The sequence below is a fragment of the Centrocercus urophasianus genome, unplaced genomic scaffold (genome assembly GCF_019232065.1).
Source record: "Centrocercus urophasianus isolate 14NV4802_14NV808 unplaced genomic scaffold, USGS_Curo_1.0 seq_11, whole genome shotgun sequence".
Lineage (NCBI taxonomy): Eukaryota > Metazoa > Chordata > Aves > Galliformes > Phasianidae > Centrocercus > Centrocercus urophasianus.
The window spans coordinates 88,388,984-88,408,773 of record NW_024884253.1 but is presented as its reverse complement, the minus strand read 5'-3'; the positions used below and the strand labels follow the sequence as shown (position 1 = coordinate 88,408,773).

The window sequence follows — 19,790 nt, the reverse complement described above, 5'->3', positions numbered from 1 at the left end:
AGGGCAAAATCTGAAGGAAACCAATAGAATATTCACTTATTTTAAGGACTGCTTAAATGAAGGACCAGCAGTAAAGAGAAAGGTAAGGCAGTGAAATAGATCAGAAATTCTTTACAGAATTCCCCAGGTACTTAAGCAATCGTATCATCTACATGCCATAAGAAACAAGCCATATTTCAACAGTAAAAATTTCACAGCAGTAATATACGTATTAAGAACTGCACATAAATACTGTATCTTGCTGTAATCTTTTTAAAACTCACTTGGATGCTGTCCATAAACAGAAGAAGTCAAATGATTTTGTCTCAGTAAAAACATTTACCTAATAACAACAAAAGGAAGGCTACATGGTTTGGACTTGAGAGTGAGGCTTCCTGTGTGAACCTGGCAAATTAGTCTTTGTACTGTCTGTACACACAGTACAGATGTCTGCCAGGGCTTTAGAGCAAGGAGCACAAAGCACTTCCGATTTACATTTCTATATCTGACTACTCATTCTAAACTCAGGGCATATAGAACATATTAGGTGTGACAAAGCGTTCTGAATTCAACATGCAGCTGATAAACCTTTCTACTCTTACATTTACTGTCATGGATCTGAAAGATGACTGATTTGTGGTGCCTTTCCCCTAAAACTGTCAACGCATTAGCAACCAGAGCTCAAGTTTTCTGAGGTATTCCCCACACCATTCCCCAAACACTTTTCCTACCTGACCTCGATCTTCTATCTCACTTTGACTAACAGTAACAGCACACTGAGACACCAGGCTAGTGTAGCCAAAGCAACATGTTTTACTTACTGTGTACTAGAGAACGTCAGGAATTCAGCATATGAAAAGAGGAAAATAGGCTGAGACAGACAAACAGTAACTTCAAGGAAAGGGGTCCTCAAGAGCCCAGAAGACAAAGCTTGAAAAAAAGACTCCAGTAAAACTCCATCCTGCAGTCCTGATTCTCTACACAGACTCTTTTTTCTAAAAGCGTAAACTCAAATTAGTTCAGGCTCACTAGTGTCTAGAAGAGCTAAACCTGATTTCATTTCCCAGCAGACTCATAGGGGCAATATTTGTGATCACTACTTCATTGGCTTTCCCTCTTTCTGCCTCCCTCTTAGCAACCCTTTCCTAGGATGCACAATAAAGTTTTGAAAAGTAAAAGCATTAAGAACAAGGAGAAGAAAACAGGCCTGATAAAAATACTACTGAAAAAGTATATATGTAGGAAGTCTTCATGGAAGCAAGCCAGCACTTCAAATGTGAGAAAATGGTGGGAAAAGCCCACAAAACTCAGCTAAGGGCTGGTGCCATGCTCAATGATGTATTTACATACAAATCTGACACTGCACATCTTGTCAAACCAATGCCTAACGCCAGGAAGATAGAGAATGCCGTTGTCTGACAACTGTTCTTCATGTCCTATGCAAAACCTTTTTTGAAATTGAACGCAGTTTTGAAACTCACCTACATGCTCCTTTCCCGTGTGCCTGTGATGTAGCTCCCTGTCTCGGCAGCTCAGACTGACAGCATCAGCCAGTGATATGTCAGAACAAATCACCCGACCCAGAATGTTCTGTAACAACCTTTAAGGAGTCGGCAAGGGCATAGCAGTCCCACGAATAACTGGTCGCATACATACTCTGTTTATTAACAAATGATGCCCAGGCTGCCTGAAGAGCACTGAAGGAAGCAGCCTTCTAAGCTCAGAGGCACTACGACTGCCGTACTGTAATGGGCCTGGCTGGGATGACGCTTCCCACAGCAGCCCATACAGCGCTGTGCTCTGTGCTTGTAGCAAGAACAGTGCTGGCACTGCTCCGATGTTTCACTATAGCTAAGCAATGCTGCCATAACATCAAGGCCCTCTCCAACAACCCTTCAAAGCCAGGAGGCTGTGAACTGCCAAAAGGCTGGGAAGGGACACAGCCATGACACTCATCTAAACCCACACAAAAGATATCCCATGCCATATGTGTCACACTCAGCAACAAACCATCTTGGCACAGACTACAGACTCAATTTCTTGAAGCAAAGTGTCAAAGTAACAGAAGAAAGCTTGCACATAAACATGCTACTCTTTGGGTGAAAAATACCAACCTGCAACAAAACTGATCGCAGACAGTAAGGAAGACTGAAATAAGAGACAAATGACATGAGGTACCTATCTATAAATAGAGAAATTCATACAGAATTTATAACACAGACTTTATCCTGCTACCAGATGTTTAATTCTTCTGTTTTCACGGAATTTGATTGAGAGTCACCACCACAGAGCTCACGTGCAAGTAAACATTTTAGGTATAATCAAGTATTCTAAAAGGCCGTGCTCAGGTGCAAGCACATTGACCCAAGACTACTTCTGACATTCTGCCACTGTAGGCTTTAGGCAAGGAGGTTTATATATGTTTATAATGGCAAGTGCTAACACAGTTTTCAGTTACCAGAAATCTTGTAATTTCAACTAACTAAATATATATACATATAACTCAGCGTTAATTATGCTAACTTACTCACGTATATTCACCTTGGGTGAAAATAATGTTACATCAGTTATCACCAAACCTAGAAAACGTTATCTGTTTCGTAAATGTTCCATCCTATGGTCTTATTTATGACTACCCACCCACAGAGCACTTGTAAAACATTATAAATTCCTTATTAAACAAGCAACAGACTTGAGGCAATCACTTGCTACTCTTTATTTTACACACCTAATCCTGTCAAATACTAAAAATTACCTCCACAGATTTGCTGAGTAATTCTTGTAAGATCTGGACATACAATGACATTTTTAATTACTTCATCACATCGTTTTTTCTTTCAGAAGGGGCTGTGGCCACTCAGAATTATCTTTGTGTTTTTTTCTATTGACATCAATAACAAACCCAAGACCTTCATAAACAATTATACCTTCACAATCTCCGTAAGAAGAAAACAAAAAAAATTACTTAATATATCCATTCTACATTTACTCTCCCTGGCAGCGGGCTAAGTAATAAATTAGTCCACTGTTTCCATTAACCTGGGTGCCAAGTTCAGATGGCAGACCAAGAGGCCTCAGGCTTCAGCTACACTTCTAAAGAAAATCAAATAATCCACCCTGGAAGTGAAAACACGAGCAGTTTTCAATTAAAATTTGAAACTGCTGATTCGGAATTTCTGCTTTTGCATACTCTTTGGATGTGGTTATTCCCCATGTGTAAGTTTGACAAAAAATGCGGGAAAAGTCACATTTGTAATTAAAGCTTATAATTCACCAGCAGCACTGTTTTATGCACAGTTAAAAATCTTGGCTAATGAAGTTAATAACCTAAGTGAAGACAATTGTAGGCACCATCCATTCGAAAAACAGTTTCATAGAGAACAGTTTACTAGTGCAATGAAAACCAACACTAGGCTCTACTAGGCACTATGTACTAAACAACATGAGAACCTATTCAGACTCTGGAGAGGAGTGCTCAGTCACAGATTCCTTTGCCGACTTCTTAAACTTGATCTATTCCCCACAACCCTCCAAATATGTTCATTTTAATATTCTCCTCGACAACGTAAAGTTGGACCCTATGAGGAAGGCTTCTCCTTGCTACTTAGCTGGAGACTCAACCCACCCCTTCTTCTTCCTCTTCTCTTTTACTTCCTTCCTGTTCATATCCCTCCTCTTGAGTAACATTTCCAAATGTTCCAGTTTTTGATCTTAAATTCTAGCTCCTTTCAGAAACCATGCTCTCCTAATTCTGTCCTTCTTCTTCTCTCCCTACTGTCCTTTTAACTTCTTATCTGGGGTGAAAAATAAACTAATTTTCTCCTGTTTAATAACAAATTTTGTAATGGCTGAGAGCCTGAATACATTGCCTACTTACTAATATGTGAAAGGCACAGAAAACATCACTAATATGTAAAAATTGATTGAAAATTACATAACAATATAGCTCGTTAATGATTTCTGATTAAGATTTGCCTGATAAAAGATTTTAAATAAGTTTTACCCTCAGCATGGTGTGCATATTAGAAAAGTCTCTTAACACATACAAGAGCACGCCTGCTTTTCAGCAAGACACTTGTCCACAGTGGATTGAACATAACACTTTGCAGTACACAAGTTTTAATTAGAGAAAAGTTCAGTAGCTTTAGTGGGATACAAAAGACAGGGCTACTGAAAAAGCAAAATTTAAGTATAAAAACCTACTAAGGAAGATTAAAAAGATATGAAAATGTTGTCACTGATGTGAGGAAATTGATGGGAATGCAAACAAGGGAGCAACAGATCAATAGCCTGAAAGACACAAAGATTTTCAAAACTCATTAATATTTCACTACGTAAAATAAAAATACAGTTCCACAGATGAGGTTTCAGATGTATTTTCAGATTTGATGTTGCAACACTTACCTGAAGCAACAACAGTGCTTGCCCATAACGTATTTTCTATACTAAGGCTTTCGTGAACTGCTGGATCGCTGTCTTCCTGTGAAAAAATAAGAACTGGTACATCAGCATCACACATCGTCATACTTGCGAACAATGCAAAATCATCTGAAAAATAGAATTTGCACATGATGCCTGAATCCTTGCATCAAATCACTGTGTGACAGCATTCACTGAAAGTACATTATCCATATTCTGACAAAAAAATGCACTCGTGATTCAAGGTTGTGTTATTTAAACTTATGTTCTGAGAAAAAAATCAACTCAACGTGCTCTTTCCTCAGCTTTACAAAACTGAGGAGCTGTTTGCCAGATCTAAAAGCGAGTTAAGAACTCTAAGCACTACAAATTAGAGGTTTAATCTCTATGACTATTTTAATCATTTCTAAATGATACAGTAAATCATGGTCATTATCATTTTGCAACCCAAGTGACATTACAACTTCAGGGAAGACTATTTGACTTGGAAATGTAAACGGACCTGCTTTTGCTTACAACGTGTACAAAATGCACATCCAGTGGGAAAACCCTTCCAATACAAAAACGTTTCTATGATCCCATGAACTTTCCTCACCCCTCCACCCCTCCTCGCCTCAGTCTACTAACTGTAAACAAACAATTTTTCATAATTAATCAAGAGCATCTGCATATTTGTTATTTAGCAGTTATGAAATGCATTGTTTACAGCTACAGGAAACTTTAGCAGGTAGGGCAATCAAGTGCATTTGATCAGATCACAGATGGCACTCATCATTTTGCAAGAAATGAGAGATCACTGATTACCCAAGCACACAAAAAATGTTACATTAGATTGATTATCAAAACCTATATCTCCATTTTTCACCTTCATTTTGAAAAAAATACCAAGCATGGGATGGACTGCTTACAAATCTCTATTCCTAAAAAGCCAAAAAACTCAAACATGCTTTTATATATAATTGCAAAAATCCCTAACAGGGATATTATAACTTTTTCCTCTGTCTAAGACGCTTAGAAAACTATCCTGTCAGAAACAGGGAAAGAAAGGAAGGATGCAGAATTAACTAAAAGATTTAAAAAAAAACCCAAAACAACAAACCATATATTTTGGATCAAGACTCCCCAATGTAGTACATATTCTGTGAGGAATTCTCAGATGGTCTTTGACAAAGATTAGGCTTTGATAAAAATAAAAAAAAAAGGTTTTTTTTTTAATTCTTATGTAAGAAATTAACACTACACAAATCATCACCTTACAATTAAAATATATTAGAGACAACAGCAACTGGGAACACGCTAACCTTGATTCCATTTCATAGAATCGTAGTATTCCTTAGGTTGCAGGGCACCAAAGAGCCCATCCAGTTCCAACCTCCTGACATGGAAAGGGCGGCCAACCACTAGACCAGGCTGCCCAGGATGCCATTCAACCTTGCCTTGAATGCCTCCAGGGATGGGGCATCCACAACCTCTCTGGGCAACCTGTTCCAGCGCCTCATCACCCTCTCAATGTAGAACTTCCCCCACACTTCTAGACTAAATCTCTCCTTTTTCACTTTAAACCCATACCACCTTTCTCAACTACCTACCTGTGTAAAAGTCAATTTCCACCCTGCTTATAAGCTCCCTTTAAATATTAGAAGGCTGCTAATAGGTCTCCCACAGCCTTCTCTTCTCCAAGCTCAACAAGCCCAGTTCCCTCAGCCTTTCCTCACACAGAGCTGCTCCAGCCCTCTGCTCATCTCAGTGCCTCCTCTGGCCCCGCTCCCAGAGCTCCACGTCCTTCCTGTGCTGGGGCCCCAGGCCTGGACGCAGCGCTGCAGATGGGGCCTCACAAGAGCCGAGCAGAGGGGGACGATCACCTCCCTCTCCCTGCTGGCCACTCCTCTTTTAATGCAGCTCAGCATACAGTTGGCCTACTGAGCAACAAGTGCACACCGCTGGTTCACGTCCAGGAGGTTTTCGTTCATCAGGATTCCCCAGTCCTTCTCTGCAGGGCTGCTCTGAATTTCTTCTCCCAGTCTGCACTTATACCCAGGATTGCATCAACAAAAGTGCAATACTATGCACTCGACCTTGTTGAAGCTCATTAGGTTCTCACGCACCCACTTTTTGAGCACATCCAGACCCCTCTGGATGGTGTCCCTCCCTCCTATCGTGTCAGCTGCACCACTCAGCATCATCAGCAAACCTGCCACTATCAGCCCACTTCAGAGCCTTCTCTTCTCCAGGCTGATCAGCCTCAGCTCTTTCAGGCTGTCCTATGTCACAGGGAAGGCTACTTGATTTTTACAGCTCTGTATACATTTACAAAGTGGAGGGGAAAAGAAAAGAAATTCTGCTCAAGTACTCTAAGTAAGAAATTTGTGGAGTTTCTCACTGCATCACATGGCCAACAGAAAACTCACGCACAAGTGTGCAAAAAAAAAAAAGCTTTTATTATATACACACTGCTGTATCTCAAAAAGGAAATCATGCTAATATTCGTCAGAGGAGCAGCCAAGAGACACATAGGATTATGCAGTCTGTTAGGGCTGACCTCAAAGAACTCATGTTTCAGTCCAACTCTGCAACTCCATCAGCATTGATGGTTTAATCTTTGATAAGATGTGTGAAGATTGTGAAGTGACAATGCACAGCTGCAACAGGAGAAATTTAAGGAAAAGATTCTTAAGGGAATGATGGAAGAGAAGCCCAAACATAAGAAAATCAGAGAAGGTCATAAGCTATACAGATACAGCTTCCACAATTCTGGACATAAGTCATAAGCAAAAGGGAAATAGTGGGCCTGCAGCAGTGAATGTCAGTGGATGCCAATTTTTCCACATGAAGGAATTCAGTGACACACTGCTGCTTCATGCGCACTTCCACGTCAGATGCCATTTTATCCCCCTGCTGCACAGCAACAAAATGTAATGGAATATTGGTGGGAATGTTTAACCCTTATTGCCACACCACCAACATCCATCTCTGATGTGCTGAGACAACGTAATAAAATAATAAGAGGCATTACTTTCAGAGCAGCCCTCCAAAAATAGATAATGTAGTTAACATACATAATTTTAAAAAACCCTTATTTTAAGCTTTTATATATTTCATTCAAAAAAAGAAACAAAACCAAAACTAGAGGGTTATCTGGCCCTGTTTTTGTGAAACTAATGCATCAGGTTGGTTCAATGGAAGTGGTTGCAATTCTCAGTGAGGTTTGAGAGCATTCATCAGAGATTTTTGATGAAATTTTACTCTTCCTGTAGTTTGTTTAGAACATGCTTCCTGCCAAAAAGCAATGGAACAAATAAGGTGCAATTTGTTGATTCTATCAACTCTTTGAAGATAACTACAGGACAAGGGGAAATGGTTTTAAGCTGAGGGAGGGAAGACTTAGGGTGAATTTAGATAGGGGGGGAAGTTCTTTACAGAGAGAGTGGTGAGGTGCTGGAACAGCTGCCCAGAGAGGCTGTGGATGCCCTGTCCCTGGAGGTGTTCAAGGCCAGGTTGGATGGGGCCCTGGGCAGCCTGGGCTGGTATTAAATGGGGAGGTTGGTGGCCCTGCGTGTGGCAGGGGGTGGAGATTCATGATCCCTGAGGTCCAACCCATGCCATTCAGTGATTCTGTGATTTGTGAAGCAAAGGATATTTTCTTCTGGCAAGACAGTGATTATGAAAATGTGGTAAAGAGACAAGATCAGATTTTTTAGTTTAATACCTATTTGCAATTCTATACATTCCAGTTGGAAATTTGCAGGTAATGTATTTATACCAAATGAAAATGGTATTGCAAACATCATTTGATGTTTTTTTGTTGGTTTTTTTTTTTTTTTGCAATCTTGAAACCAAGTCTTAAGTTCCTTTATCAAAATAATAGCCCTGTGTTTAGTCAAGGCATCAAAACGCATACAGTTATTTGCCATCACTTGAGTCAGCACTGCACAGCACTGCTCTCCTTGCACCTTGGTTGCAGTCGATACAGCATTAGTAGCGCACTAATGGTTTGGCTGTTGCAGAGCAACTGGAGCATGCCTGGGGCTGTTCTGTTTGGCACTGCCAACAAGGCTAGGCCACGTGCAGGCTGCAGGCTGGACATACTTGCTCTAGAATGCTGACTAGGATCCTTAGTTTCAGATGGGATGGAATTGGTTTTTTTTTTAGAGTGCCTGGTATGATGCTATGCTTTTGGTTCAAGGAGAAAAAAGTGTTCATAACACACTAATGTTTATAGTTGCTGCTAAGTAGTGTTGTACAGAGCCAAGGCTGTTCAAAGCAAAGGGCCCAAGGAGCTGGAAGGAAAGAGAATTAGGACAATTGACTTAAACTGGCCAAAGATATATTCCATACCACATGTCATCAAGTAGAAGGAGTTTTGAAGAGGGTGAGAGTTCATCTCGCTCTTTTCTGATGCTCAGGGGCTAGATGGGCATCAGACAGGGCATGGTGAGAAATTACTTGGGCATCACTTACTATATATGAGTGTATATATATATATATATATATATATATACACACACACAAATACACACATATTATTATCCTCCTTTTCTCTACCTCAGCAAATAGTTTTATCTCAACCCATACGTTGTAATTTGTGTTTTTTTTTTTTATTTTTATTTTTTTATATATATATTTTTACTGTATCCCCCATTCCATTTAGAAATGACTGTGTGGTGCTGAGCCATAACACTTTGTGCTTAAACCCTAATACTTATTATATCATCACGGGAGCATCTGATAGGTGATACACTGGTGTCTCTGTAAATCTCTATTCTGTGCATTCTGTATTTCAAAATAAGCTCAAAGAATGGAGGATGCAATTAAAATCTCACATTTTCACAGAATCCAAGTATAGTTAATCTATTACTTCTTGGTAGGAATCTGGAGGAGGAGGAAAAAAATTTACTTATGTTATTGTTTAAGGGTCAGACATAGTCCTTCTCACATGCCCATGCAAAGACACTCACACACAACTTTCGTGTACTGTCTGCACATGATGCACTGAAATCCATGGGGGTCAATAAAAAATTACTTCATGTGGACATCAAAATGCAGTGGAGCTTTAATCTCTCTTGATGTAGTTATGCAGGAGTGCTCCAAAATGCGTCTTCAATTAGCTACCAGGTTAGTTGTGAATATATTCCTCACATAGAAGTATCTACAGAGAAGTTGTTCCCACATAAAAACACTACAGCTGTGCACCTATGTTTGTTTTGACTTATGGTCATGCACGTTTCCAAATTATCTGACTGCTAATAATACTGTTAGTACCGTATTTTCATAATAAGAAAAAAAGAAAACTCAGTGTGCTATTACCCTGTTAACCTACCTTTGCAAGATTTCTTTGATCACCAATGCCTAAGTAGGAAAAATGTATGCATCAGCATCACTAAGCACATGACTTTTTTTTTTTTTTTTTTTAACTGTAATGCAGATCTGGGATCAGATGCAAAAACTGATTTAGTACAGTAAGGAAGGGCTCACAGAAAAACTGGAAAGATAAATCAGGAAGTGTTCTGAAGTAACACACTGAGATATTTTACTTTGTGGAAAGTAAACTGTTAGAACTATGTACAGTGAGATCCAGTATAAATCCAAATACAAGGGCACTGCCCTCAGATGCATGCATACAGAAATTTAAAACTACCTGAGCACTTAATACAAATCTAACTGTGAAAGCACAAGGTACATCACAGCTGCTCAAATCATATCACTCTTCTTATGTGTACAAATGGAACCCACAACAGGGAGCAACTGTGTAGTTGTGATTTCCCAATGCCTTGATCACATGTACTAGATTTGTTAAAAAGACTCCACGCAGTTCAAATTATGTTTAAAAAAGCACATGTTTAGCTGTTTGGGCAGGGATGAAAATATTACAGCTGTAAATAGTTGTATCTGGGCAATTGGTCAATGCAGTGTTTAACTAAAAACTGTCACAGCTTCAGAAAGTTGGGGGAAAGGACATTTACTTTGTAGACAGCATGAACTATGTAAATGGTACAAATTTGTCTTTAACAACTGCAGCATCTCATAAGCTCACATAGGACTGTGAACTTGAATTCCAATAACTGAACAAAATCTATTACTAGTTTGAGTCACTTGAGTAAAAACCCACTTTTTCTGTATACCTCCCACATTTGTTAATTCTATTGAGATATCTTAAAAGCAAACTATCAAGAGGAATGAATCAACTGAGTGTGGTTGAAGTGAAAAAAAAAGTTATCTGCTAATAGCACAGATAGTGCCACAAATCTATAAAGCAATATTTCTATTTATTATATTGTTACCAGCTGTTGGGATGACTTGCTTTAAAGCATTAACGTTAGCAGGCCACCCAGTGGAACAGAGAATATCTCACAAAAACATTTGCAATGTCATCATATTTGGTCTTGAATATAGTTAAACCTGGAAAAAAAAGGATAAAGCCCCCACATAAGTGCCTTCTAGCTTTATTTTTCAACATAACTGAAATTTTCAAGGAAAAGCTAATACTTCCATAGAAGCTGTTAAACAAGGAACATATTTATTGCACAGAAACTGTCAGCTGCATTGTGTGAGGCTGCTGAATACGTTAAACCTGACACTGTGACATATTAGACATGAGACATGAAACAAAGGTGCTATACATAGAATTTCATACAATATTATAGTGGTGGCAGCAAATATACCAGATCTTCAAATCTTCTGTTTGTATTAGATTTCTGGAATATGTCATTTACAAAATGTTTTGGTAAATACTTCCATGACAGGAACATGTAAATATACTCTTGTAATGCTAAGAAGAGAGGAGTAGAAAAGTATTTATTGACATTACTTACCCGTGTGAAGGTACCCTCAAAACTATGAATATCCAGCTGTGGCTTCTGAGCATAAACATAAGCATTGATTGAAAAGAGATCCTGTAAAACAGATTAATGTACTTACTATTATTTAAACTTGAATGTAATTATTTTGAAGGACCTTTTAATGGTAACAACTTCAGCTTATATGACTCTTAACGCCCCACCCCAAATTTAACGCACTGAAGTTTTATCCAAAAAACACATCACTTTCTTCAGTACATCCTGCTATAAAGCTATCAGATCCAAAATAGTAGTATAAGCACATCGATTTTTCATGCACTAAACTCTTGGTTTCTTAAGAGCTTGGTTTTAATTTTTTTTTAGAGTAACCTTAAAAATATTTTGCTGGTTCCTTTAAAAAAAAAAATAAAGTTTCTTGGTTTCATTTTATTCTTAAATGAAACTGGAAACAAAATACCTTTCCAACATGGCAAAAGCCAACTGAATAAAAGATCAAGCAATGAACTCATCTTTTCTTAAATGCTGAAGCTCTCAGTATATCCACCTGCAGTCAACCCATGAAAACTCCTGTAGTTTTAAGAAAGTTTTGATGGTCAGGACCAACAGCATCTAAGATTTCAGAGTGAGTAGACCTCACCATCCAGCCTTGGAGAGGATTGATCCCAACGCCCAGTGAGACTACGACTCTCAACCTATGACGAAATGCAAGGATGTCTAGCTTCTTACAGTGTCTAGCTCCTAATTACTCAGGTTACTTCCATCCTTTATCTACTACTTGAATCTTGCAAAAGGCTAATCATACACCTTCCTCCGGGAAGCCAATTATAGAGTTATAACACCCTGTTCATCTGAGCTAGAATACACTAGCTTCAAAATTGAACTAATTTTACAGCCTCTTTTATGGACGTGTAATCAAATAGCCCAAACACAGTAATTTTCAAAAATACTACAATTATTTTCTGATCATAATTGAAGTATAACAAAGATCTGAATTTGACTAAAACAATTAGAACACTACAGAAATGAAGTTGCAATTGTTCAAACATGCGTTAATGAGCTTTAAAGTCTACACGTCTGTACCTTTCTGTTACTGTGACACAACAATGATAGATTTCTGAATATAATCTGTCACTTTTCCAGGAAAGAGTGGAAACATTTTCTAATCTACTGTGACTTTATCAAGCATGTTTGATTATAAAATGTGTAGGCCTATAAATAAATCATTAGTTTGTATTTCAGCTCACATTCTGTAGAAAAATGTCTTTTACTTCATACCTTGCAAAAATAGTATTTCACATACTTTTTAAAACATGAATTTAATCAGTCTTCTCAAGTTATCTTAATCTTTAAACTATTAATCATTCATTTTAGTCTTTCACACTGCTTCATTCGTTGCACCCTTGTTCTTTCTATCTACATTCATCAGCTTCATGAGAAATAATTCATATGAAACTAATACACAAGCAGCATCCTATACCCTCATCATTCACTTCTTTTGAATCTGTTATCACCTACAATTTAGCCAATCTGGGTTATTATGTGCTTTATTATGTACAGAAAAATAAAGTCTCAGTAATGGAAGGTACGTCAGAAAATTAATACCACGCTCACACACAATACAAACTGCTAGTGAAATGCACCAACCCAGAACTTATCCCTTTTCAAAGAATGCCTTAGCAGGAAGCAAGATTAGAATAAAAAGCAGCAGAAATATCTGCCTTTAAGGTGCACAGGTATTTGTGCAGCAATATATTTTCCCACTTTCCAATCTTTCTACAGGTATTTGCTTCTAATGTGACATCCTCCTTTGTTATATTTTAAATGTTAAAATTTCTACCAGGTTCCTTTTATTTATTTATTTATTTATTTTAATTCTCCTTTGGTATTTCTGATTTAAAACCCAAACTTTCCTGTTTGTTTTTTTTTTTTAATTGTTATTTTTTAATTTCAACTCAACGTCACCTTTCTCAAATACTGAGACCTGCACACTGCCTACACACTTGTGGCATTATCCTAGATAGAATGCCACAAACTGCAAGCAGCTGAGTATTGGAAAAAAAAAAAAAAGACAAAATCTTCTCCAGGAGAAATCTGGGATGGAAGTTCATTGATGGAAAGAAGTTACACAAGCCTATTACATGTGCTCAGTAGCTTCCTAAATCACTTCTTCATTACTGGGGAAAAGGGAAGGGAAAAGGACGTTTTCTGTACTGTAGACCAATGCTCCATACAATGAATAGGCATCATTCTTTCGCCAATAAAATACACAAGCTGAATTCTCATAACACAATGGTAAAAAGAAATCCACAGAATGGTTATAGAAGATTGACATTTACATATGAATTGCATTCAACAACACAGTTTACTGTAGGAGCACAAAGATGTCCCTTCACGCAGCGCTGCTTTCCCAGTAGTGCATTTCTCATCTCAATGTATTAAAAGAAAACACAATGGAGAATTCAGCCAGGAGGCTTCAAAATTTGTACACAATGCTAAGTGTAAATATAACTTTAGCTCTCTGAGGAAGTAAGATGTACCTGGTCAAGCTTGTGTCATTGCTTCCCTCTACAGAGAAGTAGGGAAAAGAGAAATTTCCTCTAACAGAGATTGAATGTTTTTTAAAAACCAGAGAACTATTAATAGTTTAACTAATAAATAGCTTGGACTACATCAAGTTTAGCTTTATGAAAGAATAATTTGCATATTATAAACATCAAACCAGTACTTCATTGAAGCTGATTTACTCTACCCATATGTTAGGAGCAGGGGGATTGTAACGAGTGTAGATTAAAGTAAAAACAATAAACCTAAACCTTAGGCAATAAAAAGTTATTTTTATATAATTGTAGATCAGATGCTTAAAAAAATGACATGATGACATCATGCATTTCATTCCCTGTAACATGAAAATAATAATCGAAATCATTTCATCCTTCGCACTGAAATTCAGGAGATGACTTGATGATACAGTAACAAAAATGTTCTCCTTTGCTTTTCACAATAGTAATTCACCAATCACCCTGCAGCTACCAGTAACACAGAAAAAGCTCCTCTGTTAGGTCAAGGGCAACATTTGTTCACCTTACTTAAAGATCATTAAAATACATTCTTAATCATAACATGTAGTTCATTACAAATAAAATTGCTTTTGGTTCAATAAAACTAATTAAATATAAATGGCATTGTTTACTGCTGTATGGATCTTCTGATATAAATCAGCAAGTCACCATTTATTGAAAATTACAGTGACCTCATTGCTGTTAATAAATTTACTTGATCACTTAAGCTAGAAATGAATGCCCCAGAATGTGTACACTGCAATTAAAAAACCACTTCACCTATAGCTATGAAGCTGCAAGAAACCTAATCTAGTTTTCACAGTATTTGCAGCTTAGCCATCACTAGATGACCCGCTGAAATTTTAATTCTCTGATCACAGTAAGTGCTTTAGGAAGACAACAAAATCTGCACTGATCATCTTCGTGGTGTCATCTGTTCTTTAAGGAAAGGTCTGAAGGTCTGCAGGCACATTTATTCTGGGTGTCACAGCGGGTAAGGTTACAGCACTGCTCTCTTGGCGTGACTGACAGCTCTCAACAACACAAGATACTCACAGCATTTATGTCAGGTAACCAAAGAAATTAAAAATGCATGATTCTACGAACTACGCAGCATATATTACTTAAATATATGACCCAATTGTTTAGTCTGCTTTATGCACAACTTGCACGTGTTCCCTTACATGATTAAAAATATACTTTAATATGCAAAAATAAACTGTCGGGTTTGAAAATGCCCTACAAACACATGGAGAAGACACTATAATAGGAGTTAACACCTGGAAGTCAGGAAAACCACAACTGCAACAAATATCAGCTATTTCAAGGAGAAGTTTAGTTAAATCCATTTGATCCAGCAAAGGAAAAAATTCTGAAAATGGTAAGAGAAAAAACAGATCAGCCTGGAGATATTGAGGGCAAAATGGCTTCCCTGAGACAGGACCCCACACCAGTCTGTATTTCTAAATAGATTCATTTTGTGAATGGAACCTGTCCAGCGAATTACTGGTTTATCATAAAGAAATACAAATTTAACCACAGAATCCTAACCCAATATTGTACCCAACGTAACAAATATGAGCACTTCAGTTTAAAATGGCATAGAATTCCAACACGTCTGCTGCATTTGAAATGGACAAGTCTAAAAGACTTTCGTGTTCTCTAAACAGTTCTTTGTAGCCAGAGAACTCATTATGCTCCATCCATTCTCTGTCCTCTACCAACTAATTTTACATGTAGCAAAAAGCAGCATAGAACTGTGGCTAAAAAAACCACAACCTACACACAAACAACAACAAAAAAACACCCAAACTCTGTCACACCAATCCTTAAAACTTGCACTCGGTTTGAGATCAGCTGAAAAGACCTGAAGGAAGGGCCCTCAATGTGCCAGTTTGCCACAGCTATTCCTCTCGCAGCCCAGCAGGTGGCAATCAAGAATTATGGCACAAGAGGCCCATTTCAGCCCTTTATTTTTTTTAATTTTCACACGATCTTAAAATTTGTAACATGTAAATTATAGGTACAGTAAGACAGAAGACTTTTAGTAGCATACTAACTGTGGAAGCAACAACATTGATAGAATGGAAGTGTTAGAAACATATTTATTGTAAATGAGCTGGTATTTGAGCAGGCCTATTTCTCAAAATTCCCTAAAGCAAAGTAGGTTTTCATGAATGACACTATCAAAAAAAAAAAAAAAAAAAAAAAAGAAAAAAAAGAAGAAAAGGAGAAAAATAAAAAAGTAGTATCAAAATAGATATTCCTTAACTGAAATGTTTTATTTTCACCGTGCCAATTAGTGTTTGGGCAAATAGGACAAGCTGCCTACCCTGTACAACACAGTGTAAATGGAATGCACGGAGGATCACTTCCCTAGCAGTTTCTTATAACAGAGGAAGGATCACAGCCTGATTCTCCCAACACTTTGTAGAGAGAAAACAAAACCAAAGTTGATCCAAGACTAGAACACAAAGCTCAGTCCTTCACCAGACAGCTCCAAAGCCCAAGAATTTTCTCCAAAAAAAAGATATTAAGGTTATCAAAGAGAACATACCCTTGTTACATATTGCACATATTAGCAAGTTCATTGCTGTAGAACAGTGTGTTTTCAAGACAGGAATAGATCCTCAACTACATATTTTAAGCATGCTTTTTTGAATACAGTTTGGTCTTCAAAGAGTGACAAAACCACCTACCTCTACAAAAGCAACTTTACATTGTTAAAGCATCTATTCTATTGCACTAATATTTTACAAACCATATTTTTATGCTAACTGCTATAAAAACATGATACTGCATTTTAATCTGACTTAGAAAAAAACAACATGTGTAAGGTGTACAAATATAGTGATCTTTCCACACTTTATGACTCTATTAGGAACTACAAAAATTAATGGTATTTTTTACGTGAGTTTGAATTCCATGGTTTTCTTAGAGCTTCACATGAACATTATGAAGTTGCTCTTACAGTTTCTTCAGACGACAGACAGCATGCGCATGTTATTAACATCTCATTAAAGGCAGAAGTATCTGCAGAAGATAAGTATTAACTTGCTGCCTGTAGGAACAGACACAGCCATCTGGAATGCATGCTGGACTCCCATCTCTTGAGATCCCTTCCAACCTCTGCAATTCTGTGCAATTTACCTTCTGTGAAATCTAAGGGATCCCCTAAAAAACATTCGGCTGCCATTTTCCTCAAGCAATTTGAAACAAATTTCCCCAAACAATTTGAAGAGAGACAGGCCCTAGGAGTGAAGCACTGCAGGCAGTTCAAGACCAGTTAGGAATTAGCCATTTAAAATGGAGATAAAATCCCACACATTACAGAAATATAAAGGTAATCTAAAATCAATATTCTCTGAAAATAGTGGTTTGGGAAAAAATGCTATACTGATAAGAGTGAGGGAACTACCAAGAGTCAATGGTTTGACCAAACCATGCAATTGTAAGTTAAAAGATAGTTTAGTTTACTCGGCAGAAAATATCATGTGAAGTGTCATGAAGACCAAATCTTGGCTAATGTGAGGTAAAGAATTATTACATCATAACTATGTGGATGTAGGAGAGCACTTTAGCTGCTTGGTTGCTTCCATTTCCTGCTGGTAACCAGGTGAGGCTTGTTAAATGATTATGTGAATTCAGATTGTCAGTTACAGCTCACGAAAATGGAGAACTTAAAAAGATAAGCAGGACTCAGGTTAAGAGCAGTAACTATAAGTAACTAAGGAAGGAATGGTTACTATATTGGACAGTTAATTCATGCTGTTTCCAGTTTGAATTTCTCAGTGATATCTCGCTCTTCCATCCCCTACATGCCCAAAACAATCAGGACTTGAACCAACCTTCACTTCTGCAAAAACTTGAGGCTGCATGTCCTGCCACTCAACTGAAGAACCTCCAATAGATTCCAATTTATTCTCCATAAATAAAAACAAGTGCAATACAGATATTTACTTCCTTTAAGTCAAAGGCACAGGTTTAAACATTATTTTATGCCATTGTTGTAGATGATCAACAATATACTTCAGTCAAATCTATTCATAAACTTTTTCCCCTAAACAAAGAAGAAAACATATAAGTTTTAACACAAGAATTCTCTGTTGTACTGGGTCTCTTTCTGCATTGCTCTGCAGGAAGAACCGCAGTCAACAAATCCAGTTAAGTGATCCTTCCAAACAGAAAGGGAAGTTAAAACAAAAAACAAACAAGAAACCCCACTTAAGTTGCACACAGCTGTGAGCCATATGAAAAGACCTAATTAAAGAAAAAGAAGATAGAAAATGGACTGGAGTTTAGGCAAATGCGTGCTCAGTAGATGTTCTGGAAAAATAACATTTTTATGAGAAAACAAGATGGAGCAATCACCGCATGCTAAGAACTGACAGAAGACACATTAGCACTAACACTGAATTCAGCCGCAAATCATACAATTCCAATTAAGGTCACTTTCTGCACTAGAACTGCTGTCGAATGCCTCATCATGTCTGGCATGATCAATCTTCAGTTCCAGTCCTCATTCCCAATTCTCTAAGATCAAGCCTACGGGATTTTTCTCCTTGTCGCACGTGAAGCCAGTAGCCCAAACCACTACGAACACAGGAAATTTCTCTACCTTTGACTGCCTTCAGTGTGGCAGGAACTCTATAATTTCCTAACAATAATTGAACAAATCCTGCTAAGATCTGGCAGATCACCAGTCTCTTATTTGTACTATTGAGATGGCACATGCAACTGATACACTCTTCATTACAACCAATGGATCCAAATACCCAAAATTCTGTACAAATAAGCTTTTACAACCTTGCATCTTGAGTACCTTTTTAGAGGAAGCCTAATATCAAGAGAACTCTTCTACAGAACAAGATTCTCCAAGATATGACACAGTTTAGCATCTTATTATGAGATGCATCTATAAAAACCTATTTCTAGCAGAGATATGCCATATTTTGAATGTAGATGTATTTAGTGTCCTTTTTAACAATTTTAATAGCTTTATGTATTTACCTACACTTCAGATGTGCAGATACATTCAAAAAACTCACACTTGTAAACAGATATTCACATAAGTGCTAGGAAATTCCCCTTGCATGAACTTCCACACTTCATCTACTACATCACTTCATCAGAAGGTCTACTGACTTTACCATCCAAGAGCACACCACTGTTTCCCAAGCTTTCAAATTAGGGATAAAAAGCAATGATTTCTCTGGCAAGAATGACCTGCACTTGCGGGCAAGACTATGCACAAGTATAGCACAACTGTAGTATTTTCAGTTGAGTATGGAGCTCCACGCGGGGACCACATTGTGAATCACTAAGTTGAAAGATAAAAAATCAATTCTGTCTTTGTTTCCTTTCAGTGAGAATACCTGCATGAACAATTTCTCATTCACCATTCAGTGGAATACCTATCCCCAGTTCATTGCAAAAAATATGTATCTGTGGTAACAGATTTTCTTCTTACACATATACCTGCAACAATTTTAACTGTCGTATCTAAAAGGGAAATATGCACATGCAAAATATTTTAAAAGTAAATAAATGAAATGCTTACCCCCAAAGCTGGCAATCTTTGTGTGCAACTGACAGCAACCTTCAGTTTCCAATCTGTTTCTCCATCAAGCTGGTCAGTTCGAATGAAACACGAACCTTGAAATTAGAAAGATATGACTTGAAATTACAAAGATGTAACTAGCTTTTAGACCTCAAAAATTCAGTTTGAGTTAAAAAAAAAAATAGAAGAGTGAAAGTAAAATAAATTTACAAACATTTAAAATAAATGTACACAAAATAAATCACACTTTGGAATGTCTGACTGCTGATTAAATGCTTTCTGCCATGAAAACAGAACATTTTTTCCTGATAGAATTAACAATTGCTTGTTTGCAAGCATGGGAAAAAAAAAAAAAAAAATTTACAGATTTCTTAATAGTTTCTAAACAAGTTTTCAAATATTACCAGAAAGAGACAACACTGCACTGGATAAAGCTGAAAAAGGTTTAACCTTTTTCTCACTTGTGCAATTCTAAAACAA

At 37.4% G+C, this 19,790-nt stretch overlaps 1 protein-coding gene across 3 annotated transcripts in view; it reads right to left on the bottom strand.

Annotated features, from left to right (window-relative positions):
• The window catches only part of ATP9B (ATPase phospholipid transporting 9B (putative)), a 156,580-nt gene that overhangs the window by 76,242 nt on the left and 60,548 nt on the right, over positions 1-19,790 (bottom strand). For all 3 annotated transcript variants that reach the window (XM_042837054.1, XM_042837062.1, XM_042837070.1), the window contains exons 8-10: positions 19,311-19,405; positions 11,208-11,288; positions 4,384-4,459 (exon numbers count right to left, since the gene is read on the bottom strand). In XM_042837054.1, coding sequence (XP_042692988.1) covers positions 4,384-4,459; positions 11,208-11,288; positions 19,311-19,405 — 252 coding nt within the window. The remainder of the gene's footprint in view (positions 1-4,383; positions 4,460-11,207; positions 11,289-19,310; positions 19,406-19,790) is intronic.